The 22,513-nt window shown below is 35.3% G+C and overlaps 1 protein-coding gene across 1 annotated transcript; it reads right to left on the bottom strand.

Moving 5' to 3' along the window:
- Positions 1-1,831: 1,831 nt before the first annotated feature.
- Positions 1,832-11,383, bottom strand: LOC149774397 (E3 ubiquitin-protein ligase TRIM45-like). The gene is made up of 2 exons (XM_089945322.1): positions 10,248-11,383; positions 1,832-3,588 (listed from the first exon to the last, which is right to left on the bottom strand). Exons 1-2 carry the CDS (start codon positions 11,319-11,321, stop codon positions 3,265-3,267), a joined length of 1,398 nt encoding a protein of 465 aa, XP_089801448.1. The 5' UTR covers positions 11,322-11,383; the 3' UTR covers positions 1,832-3,264.
- Between the last annotated feature and the right edge of the window lie 11,130 nt (positions 11,384-22,513).

The raw sequence follows: 22,513 nt of genomic DNA, 5'->3' as shown, positions 1-22,513 counted from the left end.
TCTGATTTATCTTTAAAATGACTGTTATGGTCGCATTCCCTTAAATTTCACTTTAATTAGTTCTCGTTCTCTACTGCCTGCTGCCGATTAATATAGCTCGCAATTTCTAACATGTCCACTCTGTTTGTTCTCTCGCTGTCGATACCTCCAATTTGTCCTCTTCTATTTGCCGTATGATACTCTAGCACACGCCATGATCTTTCCAGATCACCATATGATCCTTCCAGTTCGTCATATATTATATACTTCTTACCCTACGATCATTCCAGCTAGCCATGGGGTGTCTCGCTATTATTGCAACTCGATCTCGATTAATTTTTCTCATGAAGTTTGAACGGGATTGGGATTTATTTGTCTGGAACAAACAGGTTGGGACATAAAAATAGATAACCAAAGGGATTGGCAGTCAGTCTATCCTAGACCCATGCGAAGTTCTACGAGACACAACCAAAGTGACTGCATGACCATATAACAGTGCTACCGCACACATTTCACCAACATCCACAACCTTTCACTCCAGAATCCACAATCTAAGATCTAGGCCTCGGCTGTGAGCGAATTAATAACGTAATACTGTATCTGTTTGCTGGGCTTATTACTTTTTCTGTAGACTGTTTTTCACATCCAATTTCTATAGAACTTAGTAAATAGGTTTTATTTTCAACAAGACCCTGGCAAATCTGGAGTGTGTGCATAAGCTACGCATATTAATTATGCCCTTTTCTTCTGAATGATCTTCTTTCTGACTGCAGTATAATAATAAAAAATTGACTTCATACAGATGATGGGAGACAGTTTACACAAATCGTGGTCTTGCAATAGTATATAAGCCTGTTTAGTGAAATGATAAATTCTTAAGTTATGTACGCCAAGTGAACCATTTCCGGCCCACTATGTCCTCTTGTTTAAAAACTGGGGCATAAGATCCGTTCACATTTTTTTCACAACATTTAACTTCAGCTGCATCTTACATGTACTCCAATGTCACACTTCACATGTAATTCATACATAACCACCAATACGTTAAATAGTAGTAGCTAGTTTGCCCGCAAATGCGCAGAAAATACCGTAAAGTGTATACAAAAATGAACATATTTCAACATTTTAAAAAAATCTCAAAATTGACAAATCTGAAAGTAGGTGAAAACCTCCCTTTTTTAAAAAGAAATCCGCGTAACGTGGTCACACTAATGTGTTTCAAAAGGAATGATTTCTAGCAGGAACATGATTTTAATAAATAGATAACGAAATGGATTATTACATAGATACTAAAAATAAATATTTACAGCCAAGTCGATGGGATTCATGATTGCTTTATCGGACATCAGGATTTAGATTCACTTTTTACCACCACTAGAGCGTTATCGTCGTTAACAATGTTACGATTGCAGTGCATATAGTCTGGTAGCTCCCAATCAATAGCATTTACCAATGTTGTCATACTACGAAAATAAAAGAAATATAACACTTATCCAGCCAGAGTTCAGTCGAAACTATTTTTATAAAAAAAAAAAAAATTATCCATCGGAAAAGATTTATCCATAGGCCTTTACGAGAAAGGATTGTCCATCAGCTTTTATGAGATGAAATTGTCTCATAAACTCTTGGTCAAGCTGTTTCCATGACCAGAGAGAGAGAGAGAGAAAGACGAAGTTCAATCCTCTTGAAAGAGGTGTCACTTGACGATGAAGATGTGGCTACATCTGGGGAATTTGGTTTGCGAGAGTATGGGATGCTGTAAATACAGAAGCCTGTTTGAGTTTCTGGCGAATGAACTTTTATTGAAATACTTAACATATAAAATTACATTCCAAGATCAAACTACATAAGCTTAAATTACAGATATCAGAGATACATATAAAACTACGATATTCTTTCACTTACCAACATCATACATTTGTATAATTTCTGCCTTTTAGAATATAATACAGATAATTAAATATTGAATAGATTCACGGTAGCTAAAGAATCTAAAATTCAATATTTCAGACTAATACCGTAAATGAAATATATTTTACTGAATTTATTCTAAAATGTCAACATATTAAACTCTATTATTTAAAGAGTATTTTATTTCTAAATTAACTATTACTGAGTATGAAGTTGGTAGCGAACGTTGCTTTTTACTATAATCAACAACATAATTACAAGTAAGTATAAGTTCTTCAAATAATTAAACTTTCTAATACATTATATTAAAGAATAGTAAGGAAATATTAAAATAATCTAATGTTTAAACGTACTGATGTTAGATTAACATCTTAAGACTAAACATTCTTATAACACTAAAAATCCTTATGCTATATGAAAAATTGTACATAGACGATAATCTTACCTGTAAAGACAGAAGACTGTTTGAGTTTCTGGCAAAGGAACTGGCGTGCCCTTGGGCTAGAGCTTTTTATATCAGTTTCTTAGGACAAAGCCAAATATGGACATGTGCCTAGCTCTTGTGTTGGCCAGAATCTTAAGGTGAGGCTTCGTAGTCTCTTACAGACTATCGTCTGGGTCTATGTACGTCATTAGACAGACAATTCTACCACAACAGCGCGTGGAGCTTATAGCTTAGTCAGGAATTTTAGTCTTCTGCAATGCGGTAACTTACACAACCTAGCGAGTGTAGTTTTTGCTGACCCTATGATACAAGGGAAATGTATATACAAAAGGGTTTTGCCTTGGCTCATACGGGCGCAATCTTTATTAAATAGTATATAATTGTAATACCGAAATAAAAGGATTTAATCTCAGTATATTTTAATAGAAAATTATTTTCAATATAATTTAATCAAAACTTACTTTTAATAAAATTTAGAGAAAATTTCAATCTTATTACTTGTACTAAAAAAGTCTGTCATAATACTATAATAGCTCTTTAAGATCACCTCTCAATAAAATTGTGTCCGCTTTGTATAAACAGTAAAGATATTGTTATTTCTCCTTCGAATAAACTGTAAAACTTTTTTGCTTTGTATGAACACATTCGTATGACATTTGTCTTTTGCATATTCTCGGCACTTTTCATATTTTGTTAAAAGAACAGCCTCTTCAAATCACTACATTAAACCTAAATTGGGAATAAAATCCGCAAATGATGTACAAAGTAAAATAAACTACAACCGTGACGTGCAAAGAGGGAATAGTCTCTAGCACCTTAACGTTGTCACTTGTACAGTCTGCAATTGAATTTAGGTCATCTGGGATAAACTTCCATGTTATGTATTACAAGGCTAACGTATCTTATTCAAGAGAATACTTTCACAGTCATTAACATTCCTTTTTTCTATTTTTCTTTTTCTTCCTTTTTGTCTCTTTATTTAATTCTATTGCGCTTCTGCTCGTCACCGACAGATCCCAAAGTGGTCGAGTCCAGGAGCACTCAATGATAGAACCGTTGGAGATACCGTATTCATGCACACTATTATAATCATTCAGCTCTTTGTCACCAAATTTCAGGACTAAATTCCTCCCCTGAAGCGACGTGTCTTTTTCCTTCATTCGCTTCTTAAGTTCGCCAATTTTTTCGAACAGCTCAGTTTCAAACAACCGCAACGGCTGATCTTTGACGCATGACCTCAGAAAAATGTTCATCTACAAAGAAGAAAGTTTTCCTGTGATAAAATAAATCACCCTGTAATGGAATAGTCTTACTTTCCCCATATTTTTTGTATAAACAATATAATCTGTGCGTGCCAATAAATATCACAATGGACCATCTTTTATTCGAACCTTTCAGCTGCTAGAAAGTGTGAAAGAAAATTAACTATGGAGCATAATATAAAACCTTTTACATTAAATTGAATCTAGAGTGAGGGCTGATAGAAGGACATATAGACGGACGTTAACGTCATTTTAAGCTGCGCAGAGAAATCCACCTTTACTGACCTACACGTAATTATTATTAGCTAGTTCATCTTGTCGTAACAGCAAGTTAACGTATGGCAAGATTCTTGGTTCTTAAGGCATTTGTTATTTACAACTTCTTTTTAAAAAGCGCTTGACTAAATTGCACATCATTTACTGAGACCATTCTGACATTAGGACCTTTTCTTCCGTTGGTACCAACAAGGATTCTCATCTAATATCCACCATTAGTACTAATAAAGAGCTTCTCAAAACCCTTTCAAGAGAATTTGACAAAACTGAACAGAAATCATATTGGCATGAAAATGTTTCTTAAAATTGTTTTTAGAATTGATGCAAAAGGCCACACAACAGAACTGAGCAAATTTGACAGAAAGCATTCTAGCATCAAATCAAATTTGTATATATGAGATCAAGCACCCATCAAACAATGCCGCCGTTCCAAGAATGTGCGGTGGAGGCAGTCAGAGGTTATTTGAACTGTTCATTCAGACTTCGGTTCTATGACAAACGTATCATACATTTTTCGATATTACTGAGTAATCTTTTGACACGTTCAATGAAAAGAAAGTTAAAGTGAACTTCTGGGGCGGTGAACTTCAAGTCTGACATTTTCTTGGAGCTCATATGAGTTTTAAACGAAGTTAAAAAGGGTATAGTGATCTTCGCGCAAAGGTGGAAGCTCGTGTGTGCGCATACATTGACGTTCATATCACAGACGTGATAGAGCTCCTGTCTAGAGCTAGCGAGGTTCCACGTTCAAGCCCCCACCCTGGTGTATATTTTGCCTTGTTACGCATATTTAAATGAAGCCATTAATATGATGGATCTAATATGCTTTCAGTAAGAAATCAAACATTCCTTGAAATATGTATATGAACTATTGATACTTGTGACACTAGCAAGTACAGTAAATAAATATTTTTCGACAATGTTTCATGTGGTAAACATAAATGAACGTCATTGTATCTATTTCTCAACAGGTTGTTGATTGTCCATTGCGAATATCGCTAAACCCGACAATAAATAATACTTCAGAAATAAGCTGCAAAATTTAACCACAAGATAACGGTTTGTAATCAGTAGGTGACATGATATTATCATTATGGAGCCTAAACAAAACGGATTGTCCAAGAAATCACAGAAAAATAGAGAGAAGACAGAGGGAGGAGCGGATGAACATGCGTCCCATGATGATTTTTTTCACTGTTTCCTCTTCACAAACTTCTATCAGGCAGTTTGTGGAAAGTAAGCTTAAGATTTCAGAACAAGCGGAACAAACCAAATATGGCTATGAGCAACTGAACGCGCGACATGCTTACTCAGAAATTAGAGAAAATAATGTTCTCCAAATATTATATTGACTCCCAAATCAGTCTTCTCGTCACAAAGGATATATTAACTGTATCACTGCAGAATATAATAAAGGACTTATCAGAGATTGAAGATCTCATTAATCAGAGCAGATATTAACAGTTTCAGAGACATAAATGCTTTTAAAAATCTCGAAATAAGAACCCGAGCAGCAGAAGAAAAGCCATGGTGAAAACGAGTCACTCGCAAGGAGCCTACATTACCAACGACAAATTTAATACGTTAAACAATATACCCAAAAGGATTCCATCAAAATATATAGTTTGGATGACCAAAGCAAAAGAACAATTTTGGACCAGTGACAAATGTACTTTTTGAATAGAAATTGATATCAAAGAGAGTGCAAAACTCACAAATGGTTGAAAACGCAGAATTTGAGAAATTGTGATTTGTCGAAACGTTTATTCTTAGCTGAATAAGTTGTCGATGTTGGCCGGTCAGTGTTTAATGTTGTTTGGCTCGAATTGTGTTCGTTTTTATACAATTCTTATTTGCGACTATTAAAATAGTGATAGTCAAAAGAAAATGCTTTAATTTGTTAAGCTCTTTTGTTTTGTTTTGATAAAAGTACAATGATACAGCAATATATTCCTACTGTTGTCGTGATCTGGGTCTTTACGAAGCTGGTTACTTTACAATTATCATCAGTTGAAATCTAAAATTGTTGGTCAAAATATGAATAAAAAAGTGCATTCCTCTTGAGATATTCATCAGACTGGCCGAACAGTCTTTTCCAGATCGACAGTCATAGAAAACCTATTCAGAGCAGATTTATATCTAGTATTGTTTCATAAAACACTCACAACAAGAACTGTTGACACTCTTTGCCCGAGTAAGTGTATTGTTGCGTACAGTAAAAACATATTGTGTTTGGAGATTGCGATTCTGTGGTCTGTCCAGCACTCTGCACTTCTCATGGACTTCGTCACTCTGACATCCTGCCTGTTTCTTCTCCTGACGATGACGTAGTCAATATGATGCCAGTGCCTGGAGTGCGAGAGCATTCAAGATGTCTTGTTGCAGTTTTACAGGCGGATGACTGTATTATTGATTAAGAGATTGTATTAAGCGCATTCCCTCGGTAGGAGAAAGCCATTATATTTGCATTGGCCAAAGCGATTTTTGACAATGAAGCCTGGTGATGTCTGGTGATCTGTGACAACTTTAGCACTGAAGTAACCAATGATGTTGAACTCGTTTCCCTTTGGTACTTATGCAATAAGAAATGTGTCTTCAAAAAATGTGTCCTTGGTCTGGGTTGGTTATGGTTGTTGCCTAGGCGTTGATAACTACTTATCATTTCCCAAACAAAGGAAGTCTCGTTTACAATAGTCAGTCATTCATACCCTTTGTGAGACTTGTGACCTTGCTAACTAGCTTTGATTGGATGTCAAAGAAATCACCGGCTTCACACCGCTCTTCTTTACTTCGACAACTCGTGAAGAAAGTGTAGCCGGCTCCTACTTACGTGAGTTGTTCCAGGCACATATGGCAAGTGGCGTCATCTTTGTTTTCTTGCTTGGTTTGTGACCCATCAGAAATAGTATGCTGACCAGAATTAGGACGAAACAAGCAATGTTTAGCGCACCCTTTCTAGACCCTTCATTACTTTACAGAGTGATCCTAGAGAAAAGTTCCTCAGCCATCCAGGGGTCTGCCGAGTTCCACAGCTATTTCGGTCCAGTGCAAACAGATCCAATGCCCTGATCCGCCTGTGTGCACGTCTGAAAATCTTCCAGTTTAACCTGCCGCTCTCATGCTTGCCTATTGTCACCAGACTTGAAATGATTTGTGAGTTAGATTTAAGCGAGGGAACGTTGTGAAGATTCGCCCTTAGTCTCCAGGCCTGTATGAATCCAGCTGCCCGACAGTGTCGATACGTCCGGAGACAGGTCCGGGTACAGTGGATGGCATTTGTTCCTCCTGCCCCAGAGCTGATGTCTGCGCTGTCCACACGGCTCTTGTCATATGTCTTCACAGCCGCGGTATGAGAATATCTGGTCTGCCGCATGATCCACCAAAAAGGACTTAATAGAGGTAGCCAAGTGTTCCTTATGGGTCAACAGTTACAGATAATACCGTCTAGTTTTACTTACAGTAGTAGCGATAACAGAACTGACATATACATAATGTATGTCATATTAACCATGAAGCTCTTATATAGTATATTTCATTCAAGTATATCCTTGCTTCAATAAGTGTAATATCCTTATGTCTATCTATATTACATATAAATATTATGTTTTATCCCATTTGAATGCTGGTATCATGAATTTTTGTATGCCATTTTTGTTTCATTTTTCAATATTTCTCTTTGTGGCGCCGAGCAGTCTCTTGTCTGCCTTTACACTATTATATATTAACAAAGGTTGTATTATATCTATAAATATCACAAGTAGGTACAAATATCTTACAGAATGATAATACTATCACCACCTGTTGATGTTTTCTGTTTGCCATTACTAATGCCCGAAAAAGTTCAGTACACGAACGACTATCATCTTGTTGTAAGGAGGTATACTAAAATAAAGAAATATTAAAATCCACAGGAACATCCACCAAAAGCAGATATAAACAATTCCAAAGAGAGAAACAGTGTCAGTGAAGTAACATAATTGGTGGACAACAAGAAAGAGCAGATATTAGAAAGAAAAAGAGGGATGGAATGAGAGTTACGTCTAGAGATATACAGATTGAAGAAGGGATCAAATATTTGTGTCCTTTAGACATTAGTTATTATTGAAGTAAAATAATGCGACTTCTTGTTAAAAGCAACGGTTCTTTAACAGACAAAAGAATCGTGCATAAAGTAAAACTATGAGATATGAATTTACATAGAAAACACGACGTTGCTCAGGTCGATCTTGAAATGCTAATCAATTTCCAAGACCAATTAAAGGATGAATGTTTTACAGAAACAATCCTTAACTTAACCCTTATTACAATCAAAAGCTGAAAATGTAACAACAACAAAACATATACGTAATGAAGATGCCCAGCACCTAATGGATTCAAGGTAGAAATTTTAAAAATATTTTTGGAAAGATATTGCACAACTTCTAGTAAGGGACATTCACATTGGGTATGGGCTTAGTGAATTATCTTTCACTCACAAAGGTGATAAATCTAAGCAGCAAGTCTCAAATTAGGCACGTTTCACTTCTAAACGTATCATATAATGTAGCCTCTGCATGTATTGGAAAAAAAGATAAAACTTGTGCTTCCCAAAACGATGCATACGGATCAAACATGATTGCTGCAAAGACAATACATTAGAGAGAACGTTAGAAACTTGCATGACTATAGTGTTTGTACAAAAAGGCACTATATTCATGGACTGCTTCGTTTGATTTATTTTGGAAATGAAGGACTCATTTGCATGGTATTGTTCTGGTAAAGGTAAAGATGTGTATTTTTGTAGAATTGTAATGAACCAATAATAAAATGGTATACTCTTTACATAAAGACATCCAATCTTCTGCATTATTAATGAGCAAGTCTCCACCGAGATTGGGATTGAAAAAGGCCATAGACAAGGGAACCCACTCTCTCCATATATGATTTTCCCGTTTGCAGAGATTATATTATAAGAAAAGATGAACAGTTTAGGGACATACACATAAGTAGTATATCTTTATAGATAGAAACTGATAGATGATTACACGTGCCTGCTATGCCGCACTTCAGCATGTTCTATCATTATGTCAAGTTACACTGGACCATGGGGGATACAGACGGAGATACACGGTGTTGAGAGAGATTGTAAATATATTGGAGAGAAAAAGACGAAAAGTGACGTACCAAAGAAGATCATGTCGAGTTCATCCAATTTATGTGTGTATATATAATTGGTGCTCTACATATATTATGAACTTCTGAGACAATGGTGGGTGTAAGTAGAAGTTGTTTACATTTACACCATTCAGAATGTACCATGTTTTACAAGTCTTTGGATTGACTCGGCTGGAGTTCAAACCCGCGACCTCCGGCATCCGAGGCGGACGCTCTAACCACTAGGCCACCGGAGTGGTCATAATGTAGAGAATGTTGGTATACCTCAATGTTGTACTTGTGGAATTTGTAAATGATCTAAGCACAAAAGCTAACTGCAACGTCTGCTCCGTTGTGCTAAAACATAAGCGAGAATTATTCTAAAGTACAAAATCTTTAGCATTAGGAAATTAGGAAAAATAGGGAAAATTAATTTTGCCGACTATACAATACCAGCTTCTGACGGTGCAATGAATGAATTATCAAATGTATAAAATCTATTTAAAAAACGTTTTCCGCTCTTTTTTTTACAATTTACTTCTAAAGTCCAGGAAGTGAAAATTACCAAGCGGAGCTAACAGTTTTTTTGAGAGGTGCACATCTGAAGTAAGGACAATCTGTATAATCTATAATCCAAATTACACCCATTAATCATACACCAAAATAAAGAGAATTAAAGGTTCTTTTAACAATTCCTAAGACATACATATTTTTAAATATCCAGTTTAACCAGTGAGGAAACCAGGGGAAATTATTTCTCTTTAAAATGTCTAGTCTTAGGCAAAATACAAAACCGTACAGTCATAATTGCCGTCGTTATTCAGCTTAGATTGCCCATTTGGCTCATTTATTTGCCAGTAAGTGTCAACAATTTTTTTATTTATTTGTGGGGATTAAATTTAACACCTACAAATAGACAAATAAAGTCATTTACAGAAAGTATCAAGAGAGGAGGTTGTAAAGGGGAGGGAGGTAAAACGGTTACCTTTGCAATATTTTGTGGGTGGCTTGGGAAGGGCGAGCTCAGCTTTGAGTTCAATAAACATTGATCAGTATTTCATATACATTTGCCGCGAAACATAGTTAATATTGGGAGAACAAAGAATCAATGCTTACTGAGTTAATAAATTTTCAGTTCTACTGCCAATCATTTGATAAAAATTGAAAAGAAAATTTCTTTCGAAAGATGTTTACGATTAGCAATATTAGCAGAATTTTAATGTATACAATATATAAATTACCCTTTCCTTTGTTATATCAGTTGAGATGCCACCCACCGTAATCCCGATTTTTTGCATGGAAGGTCCTGCAGGAGTGAATGCCTTACGTTGTATACCTAAGAGCTTAATGTTACCAGTTCGTTTGTTGTCTTCTGAGAGTTTTTCGATCAGATGGAACCCAATTTGCACGATCTGGGAATCTTTCGCTTTGTCAATTAATTGTTTTGCGTTGTTGTCAAGGGTTACACAATCTGACATTTCTTTCGCTATTTGTTTCTTACATTCGTCATTTTCCGTTCGAACTTTCTGATAGACTCGTCTAATGTCCTGTCGTAAGTTGTGCGAGTCTTGTTTGATTTTGATTTTTTGATCTTCAAGTAAACGTATCAACTCCTCCTCTTGTCGATTAACTGCCGTAATCTCGTCCTGTTCTGATTTATCAATTATACTGTCTAATGCTTCACCTTCTTTTATAAAACTTTGAAGTTGCTCTAATCTGACCTTACACATAGTCAATTTTGTCCCAAGGATGCTCTTGACTTCTCCAACCTCTTCTGCTAGTATTTTTGACGTGTGATTGTCATGGTCAGAAATCTTACAAAACAGACACAGCGGTATATTTTTGCACGTTTTACAAACAATTTTAATTTCCTCTTCAGGGTGTTTCAGACAAAATTCACGGCGAGGCAGAGACAATTTATCTTGTTGATCAAGTACACCGAATTCACAGAGTGAATGATTTCTCGCTACCTTCATCTTGATGTGCATTACAGAACAAACTTGGCAGTAGTTTTCCTCACATTCTAAACATCTGCTTGTTGCCGAAACGTTTGGTCCACAAATGTTGCATTTCCGAGCAATTTCTTCCTTCGAAACAGCCGTCTCATTGATGGCCCCCTTTTTTACCCGACTAACCCTATTGGAAGCTACTGGCACCTCCCGATTACACAATGGACAAGCAAACCTACATTCTCTTGCATTTTTCTCTTCATATCTTTTGAGGCATCCAGTACAGAAAACATGGCCGCATGGAATAGTTCTGGGATCCTTGAATGTTTCGAGACAAATACTACAGATCGGCTTACGCTCCGCCATTTTCAACCTACCAGTATAACAGACGTGCAACACCTGTTTGTTATCTCTGAACTTACATGGGCTGGCTCGATTTGGCACTCCATTTAATATGAAAACTAGGTAGACTGAATGCGACTTCTGTCGCATGCATTCAATGACCACGTTGGTGAGTTTAAAGCTAATGATAGAAGTGTGTACTTGGAAAATATAGACATCTCTCGACTGGACAAAAGTATCACCAACTATTCACATTTATCTATGTTTTAACTGTCTGCAGATAAGGCAAAGACAGTCTTCACCCATATATCATCGTACTAAATACGTGAAACGCCGCATCGACGACCAGGCATAATGCAACACCTGGGGATAATTTAGAGAGGGTTGTTCGAGTGTATGGCGGGGGTGCAATTCATCCCTTTCCTGCTTGTGTTGGGTCCATTACGTACAATTACAAGTGAAAAACATGAAAAGTCGGTAGGTTTTAGGAACAGAAAACACACTGAACCTCGTATTAAGACAAATTGGATCAAACCAGTATGCAATGAGTTGATTAGTGTCAAGAATATAGGTCGTAAAATATGCAACAGAAAGGAAGTGAAACCAATAATATAATTAAAATCAGCAAGCAATTCAATTCCCTAGTATACAAAGTGAATAATGTTAAAGATAGTTACAGTAATGTGAATTAAATACCAAATAACCCTAAATGTCAGAGAACAATTCGAATGTTCTGAATGGATTCCAACAGTTACGAATATCCTGCTACACCAGTGATTCAATCCAGGATGTGATGTCTTTGAATGAACATTTTAATAATTCCACTCATATTATTTATGATTTCAACAGTACAACAGTAAACTCTAAATCGATTCCTAAAGACTGAACAGGATTGAAATATTTGTTTCCGAGCTCTACATATACAAATTATCACTTGACCTACGACGCAAAAGAACATGAATAGTTTTAATGGAAAATTATATAGTAATTGTAATGAAGGCTAGGCCTAGAGTGTTCCAAACTCAAATCCTATGCAAAGATTTACCGTACAACTGATCATAATATGAAATACAAATGAACAACCTACCACCAAGACAAAAGTTATTTATATGAACATTATTAGGCATACAATCTAAGATTTTCGACTTTTTCTGTTCTTGCAAATGCATGATATTATGAAAAGTATAGTACAAATAATGAGTAATTACGCGTCATTCAGCTTCATAAAGTGTACAACTGTTAGTTTAATCAATGAAAATGTAATGATTTTTTAGTCGAATATAATATGGATTGCTAATTATTATGCGGAAACGGAATTTACCGATATTCTCTGAAGTCGCAGTGTCACGTGACGCATGTCAACAAATATGGAAGTCGAGGTAAGCATGTGTTTTCTTTTGATGTAATTATTGCCTTATTCTTATTTCGTCGTCTGTCCTTATTAGTTCTTTATAGTCACACGCAATGTATTTAATAAATTACAAGAAGTGGGCAAAAAATGCAATATGATGGAGTATCATGACGATAATGGGTTCCTTAAAGGGGCAATCCTTAAAATTCCCATTCCGTATTACTTATCGTGTTTGTGAGATTGTGTGTTATGTTGCAAGATAAACTAACTAAATATATGATAATTCGTATCATTGTAATCAGAACCGCTATTAAAAGATCTCGCTAAAGTTTCCTCTTTGGCTCAGAATAAAGTTGCTTGTTTTGTAAATTTGCATCACTCCCCGATACTCGATGTGATTTACGCATTTGTTTTTACGCTTCAGTAATAATAATAATAATAATAATAATAATGCTAGTGTTGTCGGCAAGCTCCATTCTAAATAAATATCCATTTCATGGCTATGTCAGTAAGAAACATATGGTACACTGTTATGTGATAAAAGTATTGGCATCGACAAGTGCAATTTTTTAAAATTAAAAAATAAATAAAAAGACCCCCTCATATGACAATCGAAAAACTTGAGATTTTTTTGTTTGTTGCATTTATTACATATGATTTGATTAAAGGTTTCAGATAACACTAAGTGAATCAGTATCTCCGACATCATCACTTCATGACAGTACTAACAGCCCAGACCAACGTCAAAACTCCATTATTAACTGAACCAAACTACCTAGATCAGCTTCACTCACGCCTTACAAGAATCCCACGAGATGCGCATGTATGGCAAGGATGAGATTTCGACCTGGTAGATATTGACTGGGAGAAGGATTGTCCACTACCACAAGCCAAAAACAATGCCCAATGCCAACAGCTACATATTATAAAGGACTCATTCCTGGATTAGACTGTAGACGCAGCAACACGTGTAACGGAATTTACTTCAAATCTGCTTGATCTGTTCTTCACATACAACAAAACACTAATCAACAAATGTGATGTCATACCAGAAATTGCTGACCATGAAGCAGTATATATCAAGTCCAGCCTACAATAAATGAAAGTGAAGAAAGCAGCTCATAAAATCTTCCAATACAGGAATGCAGACAATGGCAAAATACGTGAAGAATTGAAGTCATCACAAGAATCATTCATACGTGAAACAGATAACCTTTCTGCAAATGATACATGGGAAATATTTGAGAATATCAAAAGGTTAATGGATAAATTTATACCATCTAAGACCTTATCTGGAAACAAAACAAACAAGCCTTGGATAGACATATCCATACGAGCCCAACAGAGAAGACGTAACAAATTGTTTGCAAGACAGAAAACAACAGGAAAAACAAAGGATCGGAAACTATACAAAGAAGCAAAAGCAAGATCACAACGCTTAGAACAGCAGGCCTACTGGAGATATATCTACAAACTTAATAGAATCAAGAACAACAACCAAACAAGCTGAAGAGATTTTGGAACTACATTAAGTCCTTATATAGAGACAACTGTTGTGTGGCACCACTTAAGGAACATGGGCAAACTACCTGCAGAGGCATTCGACAAAGCTAACATACTGAATCGTCAATACCAGTCAGTCTTCACACAAGAGGATAAGAGTGATCTACCAAGCCTACATGGAGATCATTACCCACCAATGCCTGACATCTAAGTTACTAAAGACGTGAATACAGCTTGTTGCGGAAAATTAACCCACAGAAAACCACAGGACTAGACATGATTCCAGCACGGATTCTGAAAGATTTAGCAGAAATGTGTGCACCACACTTGAGTTATATTTACCAGAAGTGCCTCTCAACAGGTTATGTACCTGATGTGTGGAAAACAGCAAACATTACAGCTATCTTCAAAAAAGGAGAAAGATTCAAGGCCAGCAATTATAGACTTGTCTCCCTTACATGTATCTGATGCAGACTGATTGAGCACATCTTAGTCAGCAGCATGAAGCAACATCTTGATCACTTCAATATTCTAACAGACTGCCAGCATGGTTTCCGTGTCAGACGAAGCTGTGAAACACAACTCATAACCCTAGTGGATGAGCTTGACAAATCCTTAGAGAGCAGGAAGCAATTCGGCCTTGCTATCCTTGACTTCAGTAAGGCTTTTGATCGTGTCCCCCATGAAAGACTCCTCAGTAAGTTGGACCACTATGGCATCAGGGGTAATACCCAGAAGCGAATCAGAGATTTCCTGACAGACTGATCGCAGAGAGTTATAGTAGATGGAGCAACATCAGACCCAGTACCGGTTGTTATTGTGGTATATCAAGAGAGTGTTTTGGGTCCCATCCTCTTCCTGGTGTTCATCGATGACCTTCCTGCGAGTGTCAAGTCTAACACAAAACTTTTTGCAGATGACAGAAATAAATGCCTCCAAGGACTGTGAGATCCTTCAAGAAGGCCTCAACCAACTGGCCTTATGGGAAAGAACTAGGGGTATGTCATTCCACCCAGAAAAATGCAGCATCCTAAGAGTTTACAGGAAGAAATCACCAGCCGTGTCCGAATATACTCTTATGGGGGACAAGTTAAGCAATGAGCAGACAACAAAATATCTTGGGGTTGAATGTTCAGAGACCTCTCTTGGAAAAAGCACATAGACAAAATAGTGAAAAAAGGGAACAGTAAACTTGGTTTCCTACGCCGCTACCTCCAAATCAACAATGAAGAAGTAAAAAGTGCAGCGTATTTCACTCGTGCTCGACCGGATCATGAGTATTGCTCAACAGTATGGAACCCACATAATAAATATCTAATAAATAAGATAAGAGATGGATCAGAGGAGAGCTGCTAGATTCACCACAAATAAATATTGTAACACTAGCAGTGTCAGTGCAATGTCGAACCATCCAGTTGGTGTAACTATAATCCATGTGAACCAAGGCCCAGATGACCATGTTGCACAAGATTGCGAACAACCCAGAGGACATACCAACGGGCAAATACCTGACCCTGGCATATAGCCAAACTAGGGCAAACCACAGGAAAAAGTTCCAATTAAAGTCAACATCGAAAAATTGTTTCAAGTTCAGCTTCTTCCCATGTACAATATCACATTCTAATGAACTAGTCAGCTACAAGTAAGACCTAGTGATTCTCAGGGCTATGCTGGTTGAGATTCCTTATCTCTTCGCCGCTACGGTAGCCGGATTGGTCTGAGTATGAAGGGACGAAAACATACACTGACACTCTTTTACTTATTTCTGCCTTTCCTATCATTATTCTTCTGACTGTCCTATCACTTCCGTCTTTACTTTATCTTTGACCATGCAGCACCCATTGCTTAATAGTCAAGTGTGACTGCATTAATGTATTTATAGATAGAGATAGATATAAAATAAGAGATGTTAGAAGAAGATGGGGTATTAGAGGAAGGGAGTCCAATAAAAGGGGTACAGTAAGAGAATCTGGTAGAAGGGGTACAGGAAGGGAGTCTTGTAGAAGGAGTACAGGAAGGGAGTCAAGTATGAGGGGTACAGGAAGGGAGTCTGGTAGAAGAGGTACAGAAGGGTTCTAGTAGAAGGGGTACAGAAAGGGAGACAAAAAGAAAGGGTGCAAGAAGGAAGTCTGAGAATAGGGGTAGAGGAAGTGTTACAAGGCAAAGGAGAGGAAGAGAAAATCAAGGACTTAGCAGGACAGAAATGGCTACTACAGTTGAAGCTAGAGATCATCAGTTGAAGGTAAACATGGTTTGTGTTACCCATTCTAGTTAGCTGTTGTATTAATACTTATCAATTTATGATTTAATTTTTTGTCAGTTTTTTTCATAATGTTGAATTCATTTTTTATCGGAACACATAGCCAATATGTCACAGGAAGGAAAAGATGACCTTTTGCCTCTAATATGCCAAAAATACCCCAACATGGTATTTAAAGCAATAAGTGGCTCATCAACAGAGCAACAAGGAAATCATCCAAGACCTGGAGGTGAATCACCAAGTTGGTGCATATGTAGTAACTGCCGTGAAATGCAGCTGATGAGGAAAAGTAGTGCTGAAAACAAATTTTGCCAAACTGCTATTCAAGGCTTCCTGTAAGTAATTTTTCGGTAAATTGTGTCTTTCTAGTTCTTCTTTCTATAAGTCTCGTGACTTCAATCTGCCCGTACTGCCCATCCAAAGTTATTATTTTTGTTCTTTATTATTTAATTTTAGTGAATTAAGCAGTGGATTGAAACACTTGTTTATCATTATATATGTTTGCTTCATTGCATAATACAGGAATCAATATTTTTCCACAACACATTCAATGCTTTTATCTTTTTGGAATATTTTTGCTGACAATTTTTTCTAATTTCTGCAGGACTTCGACCTGGTTGTTTTAGACGAAGTGGTGGTCCTTGTTGTACAGAGGTAAAGGCGGGATGTCCTGGCAGCTGATTAAGATAACAATTACAACCCGGGGAAAGGCATGCTACTTATAGGCAGTTCATTTTATGGACTTATGGAGACCTTAATGCTGGCAATAGACGTGTCATTCCAAGTTGTTTTGTATGGCGTATAAGGGATAAATACCCAGATAATTTTGGCCAGTACCGTGGTTTTACTCAAGCAAGACTTGGGTGATCTTTCCAGTGATATGGTGTGTGAATGACAGAACCTATGTTGGGGTTTGCACCAAGACAAGGAAATCCCAATTTAATTGTTTTGGTAAAAAATAAAAACTGATATAGATTATATTTCTCACCCAATTTTTCCAATTAAAAGAACCCTGCAAATAGTTAGCAGATTCAACACATATTAAGCAAATACTATAACTGCCTCTCCCTTTATATATAGTCATCAGGTCTTGTAATCTTGTATGAAAATAAGAATAATTACCTACATATAATCTAGTTATATATGCTGCGCTTAGAAAAAGAAAATAAAGAAAAAAGTTATAAGTGTTACATGTTGGAAGTATTGCACAATAAGCATCTGGAACAATGTGCTATTGTTTATAAATAGAGCACATTGATACAAATATGTTAATGAGGGTATTCGGTGACCTGTCAACACTAATTACTCAAGTTCACGCATTAAAAAATAGAAACATAAAAACATTTTATATTAATACCCTAATTTCACATTTAATTGAAGGATGTCATATAAAAGTAATAATAAGTTATTAATAGCTTATATACTCCTAACTTTTATCTTTCATCAATTTGGAAAACATTATATGGTATGCAGCAGCATGATACCGTGCAGTACAATACTGGGTACACAGATCTAAGCAAGTATGTAATGACTCTGAGGAGATTTTGAATTCATAACTTACTTGGAAATTTATATTTTCCATCCCAGAAATGTGATAAGCATTGCTATTACTAGTGTAGTTGTACGCTACATGGAAATCTTGTGAAATAGCAAGTGCATGAGGTTTCATTTGCAATCACATTATGATGTTTGATTCAACTGGGGCAGATTCAGATGTTTGATAAGCTTGAAGAAAAAAAACAAGTTTGACATAACACATTTCTGGTTGTTGCTGGCTTTGCAGTAGTTCTTTGAAGAATTTGGTTTGTTTTAACCAGTGACATGCATTGCCTGTGAGTCTGGAGTTCTACCAAATAGATCAACCTCTTGTCCATGTATGTGTGTCTCTCTTAAAACCTTTTATGGTGTGTTATCAAAGTTGGAGAAACTATAGGTTGATTTATGAGTGAAGCTCTTATATATATATATATATATATATATATATATATATATATATATATATATATATACACACACACACGCACATACACATATATATACACACACACATTAGCAAAACGGCTATATTTCTCTGTCATATGGGTGAGAAATTCTGTTTTTAGGCATACATCTTAAAGTTTTCATTGAATACTTGTACATTAAATATATTAGAGATGTTGCATCCGATTTGAGATATTAATTTCTTGGTTGGATTCTCTTTCTTAGGAACTTGTGATTTTCTTTTAAGTTTTACAATGCATTTCTTTTGTATAATGCAATTTTTATTTTGCATGAAGAAGTTTTGTTAAAGATTGTATTAGATTGTATTAGCTACCTATCCACTAAAGAATGACTATATGTATGGCTCAGTTTTAAATGCAACTGTGAGAAAACCATTTATTGGTTTTAAACAGAAAATTCATTAAAAAAGGATGAATTGAAGTTCACTAGCATTGTCTTGGGGTGCAAAGGATATAGAGCACAAACGTATAGGGTGAACATGATTGTATTCTTGCATAAACACATTAAGTCAAATGATATTAAAGCATATTCATATTGATTTGAGAAAGGAAAACTTATTGCAATTTCATGCATACATATCAGTTTATAAATATTAACAGAACTACAAACACTTTAATACTATTCTATCCAGTATAATACTGCTCATTAATTATGGAAATTCAAAATAAACAAAATAGCTCTGGAAACTTCAATCAAGTTTTTAAAACTAAGCTACTAGTTCATCAAAAGCGACCTTGAATGCTATATCACATATATGCATGATCAGTCATCTCATTACAACTAAATCAAACACTATACATGACACCAATTAAAGCATTAATTTTTTAGTTCTTTTAAATGTGTTTTTTCACCACTGAAATAATAATACCCTTTATATGAAAACCCAAATGAATGTACACAGCTGCATACACTGTCAAACTAACTGTTATATATTACGAAATTTCTCTAAACTTATATAATTACAAATGTGCACGTACAGACATAACTTCAATTCAAGAGTAATGTCAGGTAACAAAAACTGATACAATATCATCTCAGAATAATCATGGCATACATAGAAATCTCTTTCTCTCTCCACATTATAACTAATGCTACTATATTATATAATTCTCAGACTGCTCATGTGGCCTAGTGATTAGAGTGTCCGCCTAAGATGCGGGAGGTCATGGGTTCAATCCCGAGTCGAGTCATAGCAAAGACTTACAAAAATGGAACTAAAAGCTGCCTCGCTTGGCGCTCAGCATTAAGAGGCTAGTGTTAGGACTGGTCGGCCTGGTATCAGGATAATGTGACTGGGTGTGACATAATGCTACATGTCTGCGACATCACACTGCAGACATCGTAACGATATGACTGAATAATTGTTAAAGCTACGTTAAAATCCAAATCACACACACACACATACAATTCTCAGAAGTTTGTTTCAATTTTTTAGATTCACCTATCAGCTGAAGTCAATGCAGCCAGAAGTGACTTGTCCATAGATCTCCATCTTTACATTGATGGAGAGTTATTTTACAGTTTATCATAAGAGCATTGTTCCCTAAAAGTTATAAAACTGACTTAAATATGAGAAACTAGTCTACCATTACTATAACAGATGATTACAGACACCCCAGTCCAAAACTCTAGCCAGTTCTATGGAAAATACATTGATGTTTTATATTTTGTGTTGGTTTATATGCTTTTGACTAAAGTGATTACTATTTACTCAATTCCAAACTTTCGTACATCACCTAAACAAACTACTGCACAGAAACAGATAATGTACTTAAACCCCCTCCGCATGTATTTCCTATTGCATTTGTTTTAAAATTAGTGTAGCTAAGTAGTATTTTAAACATTATATATATATATATATATATATATATATATATATATATATATATATATATATATATATATATATATATATATATATATATATATATTATAATGATTAGTATATATAATGTACTAAGTGCTTCAAAGTACTGTGCAAAAATCTACAAATCAAATTCAGGAATGTTTCTTACCATGGAGGTAAAAATTGCAAGGGTCGGCAATAAGAACCAGGGATGCTCAGCTGACTAAAAACAAAAGAATAAAAAAATGTTTGCATTATGCATAGCCTTTTACTGATTTTGTGAGAGTGACTAGAAGGTATTGTCAAGTTACAAAAGATCTTTCATCTTCTTGTTAAAATGTATCAAATGCATTTTTAAGAAAGTATCATTTTCATGTCTTCTTAAGCTTTAAGAACAAAGTCAACAGTGGTCTGAAGGTAAATCGCTACTTGGAAGTCAGACAGATGCTGGAATTTGGCTCATGGTAGGAACTTTAAGAAACACTTAGTACAAGTCTTTATATGGGTCCATGGTAGGGATCATTCGTTACTCTTCCTTTTTGGGAAGAGGTTCATGACTACATGCATTTGATCACTTTGGACTCTGTGGTAATAACCATTCATGTTCATTTACTACATGGTGCAAAATACCACTTCATGCGCCCCATAAATAAGAGACAATATATACATGTAGTTTAAAGTTTAAATTTTGTTTAAAAAAAGAAAGGAAACATTTTATTGACAAAAAAATAATCATCCTTACACCATAATAAAGCAGGAAGAGTGTTGTATATGTATTTACAGTAAAATACTCCCCCGTATAAGAAATATGTGCACGGTGTCAGATATGATTAACAGCATCTTTGGTCCACTCTTACAGATTCAGAATTTGTTTCTCTTGAACAGCCTAAAAATCAAAGCACTAATTTTTAGTTCTCATTCAATCATTAGATCTTTCATACCTATGAAACTTTAGTTTTATGTTAAATATGAGATTATTGTTTTGCAAGTTCTATATCTACTGGTAATTACCTGAATTCATGTTACATATTATAATTTTCTTGTAACTTACTTGAATCAGTTTTTTGCCTAAATTCTTTGCTCCATGCCATTCATCCTGTGAATGCTTGATTTCTGGAAAGTCTTTCTCTGAGGATTAATAGAAAGACATCAGTGGCATAAGTACCAGAAAACTTTCACTATAAACTGTTGAATTTAAATACACTTATCATTAGAAATAAAGTTTCTGATTTCACCTTCAATGGTCACAAAAATATTCATTCCTTTCTCCCATAAGCAATCTTTCAAATTTTGGTAGGATGGTAGGACATTTATATAAAAAAAAATTGTGTGTGGGAAAGTGCATCAGATATGGAAAAGCCCAGTTGTTTCTTTCAAATGAAAAAGTATGATTAAAACATTTGAAAATATAATCTTGAGTCGGTGGCTGTTTAGCTCAGTTGGACAGGTGAGTGAAAACAGAAAATTATTAACTATGGCCTTAGTGTGGTTTATGTTCATAATACAATGTATTCATTTCTTTTCAGTGATAGCCAGTATTTCTTCATGATTTCATTTATACGTCTATACTATATTTAAGATATACTGTACATGCACATTTGTAACTTGTACGTTCATACAGAGGAAAGAAAGCTTTTGTAGGAGCAACGTTCTCATTCATACACAAATACCATCCAGTTATATATATATATATATATATATATATATATATATATATATATATAGAGAGAGAGAGAGAGAGAGAGAGAGAGAGAGAGAGAGAAAAAAAAACTCACTTATTTCGACTGCAAGAACAAACTTAAAGACCTAATGTTTCCTACCTTAAATATTTTCAGCATGTTTTTATGTTTTCTAATTTAATGTGCTTGTTTTTGTAATCATATTAGTATATATGTTTTTTTGTTATAGGTGTTGTCTAATGTTGTAAAGCGCTTAGAGCTTCTAAAGAGTAGGTGCTATACAAAGTCCTCATTATTATTATTATTAATAATAGTAGTATATATGTATATATTATTGTCTTTCACAAACAAATACCATCCATATATACCACTGGTTTTTTTATTGTTTGTAGTTTAGTTATATATTTCATGCATGGATCATAATGGTTGTTTTTTAGTTTACTTACACAAATACCCTCAATTTATGTATGCATCACAATTATTGTTGGTAGTATACTTACTCAAATAGATTGATAAAACTTTTAGACTTTTCCATCATAACACTTTCCTTCTCCTGAAATTCTTCAACTCCAGACA

Source organism: Sinohyriopsis cumingii, unplaced genomic scaffold (assembly GCF_028554795.1).
Source record: "Sinohyriopsis cumingii isolate HCF-2022 unplaced genomic scaffold, ASM2855479v2 utg000233l, whole genome shotgun sequence".
In the NCBI taxonomy this organism is placed as follows: Eukaryota; Metazoa; Mollusca; class Bivalvia; order Unionida; family Unionidae; genus Sinohyriopsis; species Sinohyriopsis cumingii.
Note: the sequence above shows the minus strand (reverse complement) of the source record. Positions and strands in the feature narration are given on the sequence as shown.

Excerpts from the sequence above, each read along its gene's own strand:
- LOC149774397 (XM_089945322.1), bottom strand. The coding sequence starts at position 11,321 with ATGGCGGAGCGTAAGCCGATCTGTAGTATTTGTCTCGAAACATTCAAG. Across the intron at positions 3,589-10,247 it reads CTGATATAACAAAGGAAAGG|ATGAACATTTTTCTGAGGTC; the intron begins GTAATTTATATA and ends TCTTCTTTGTAG.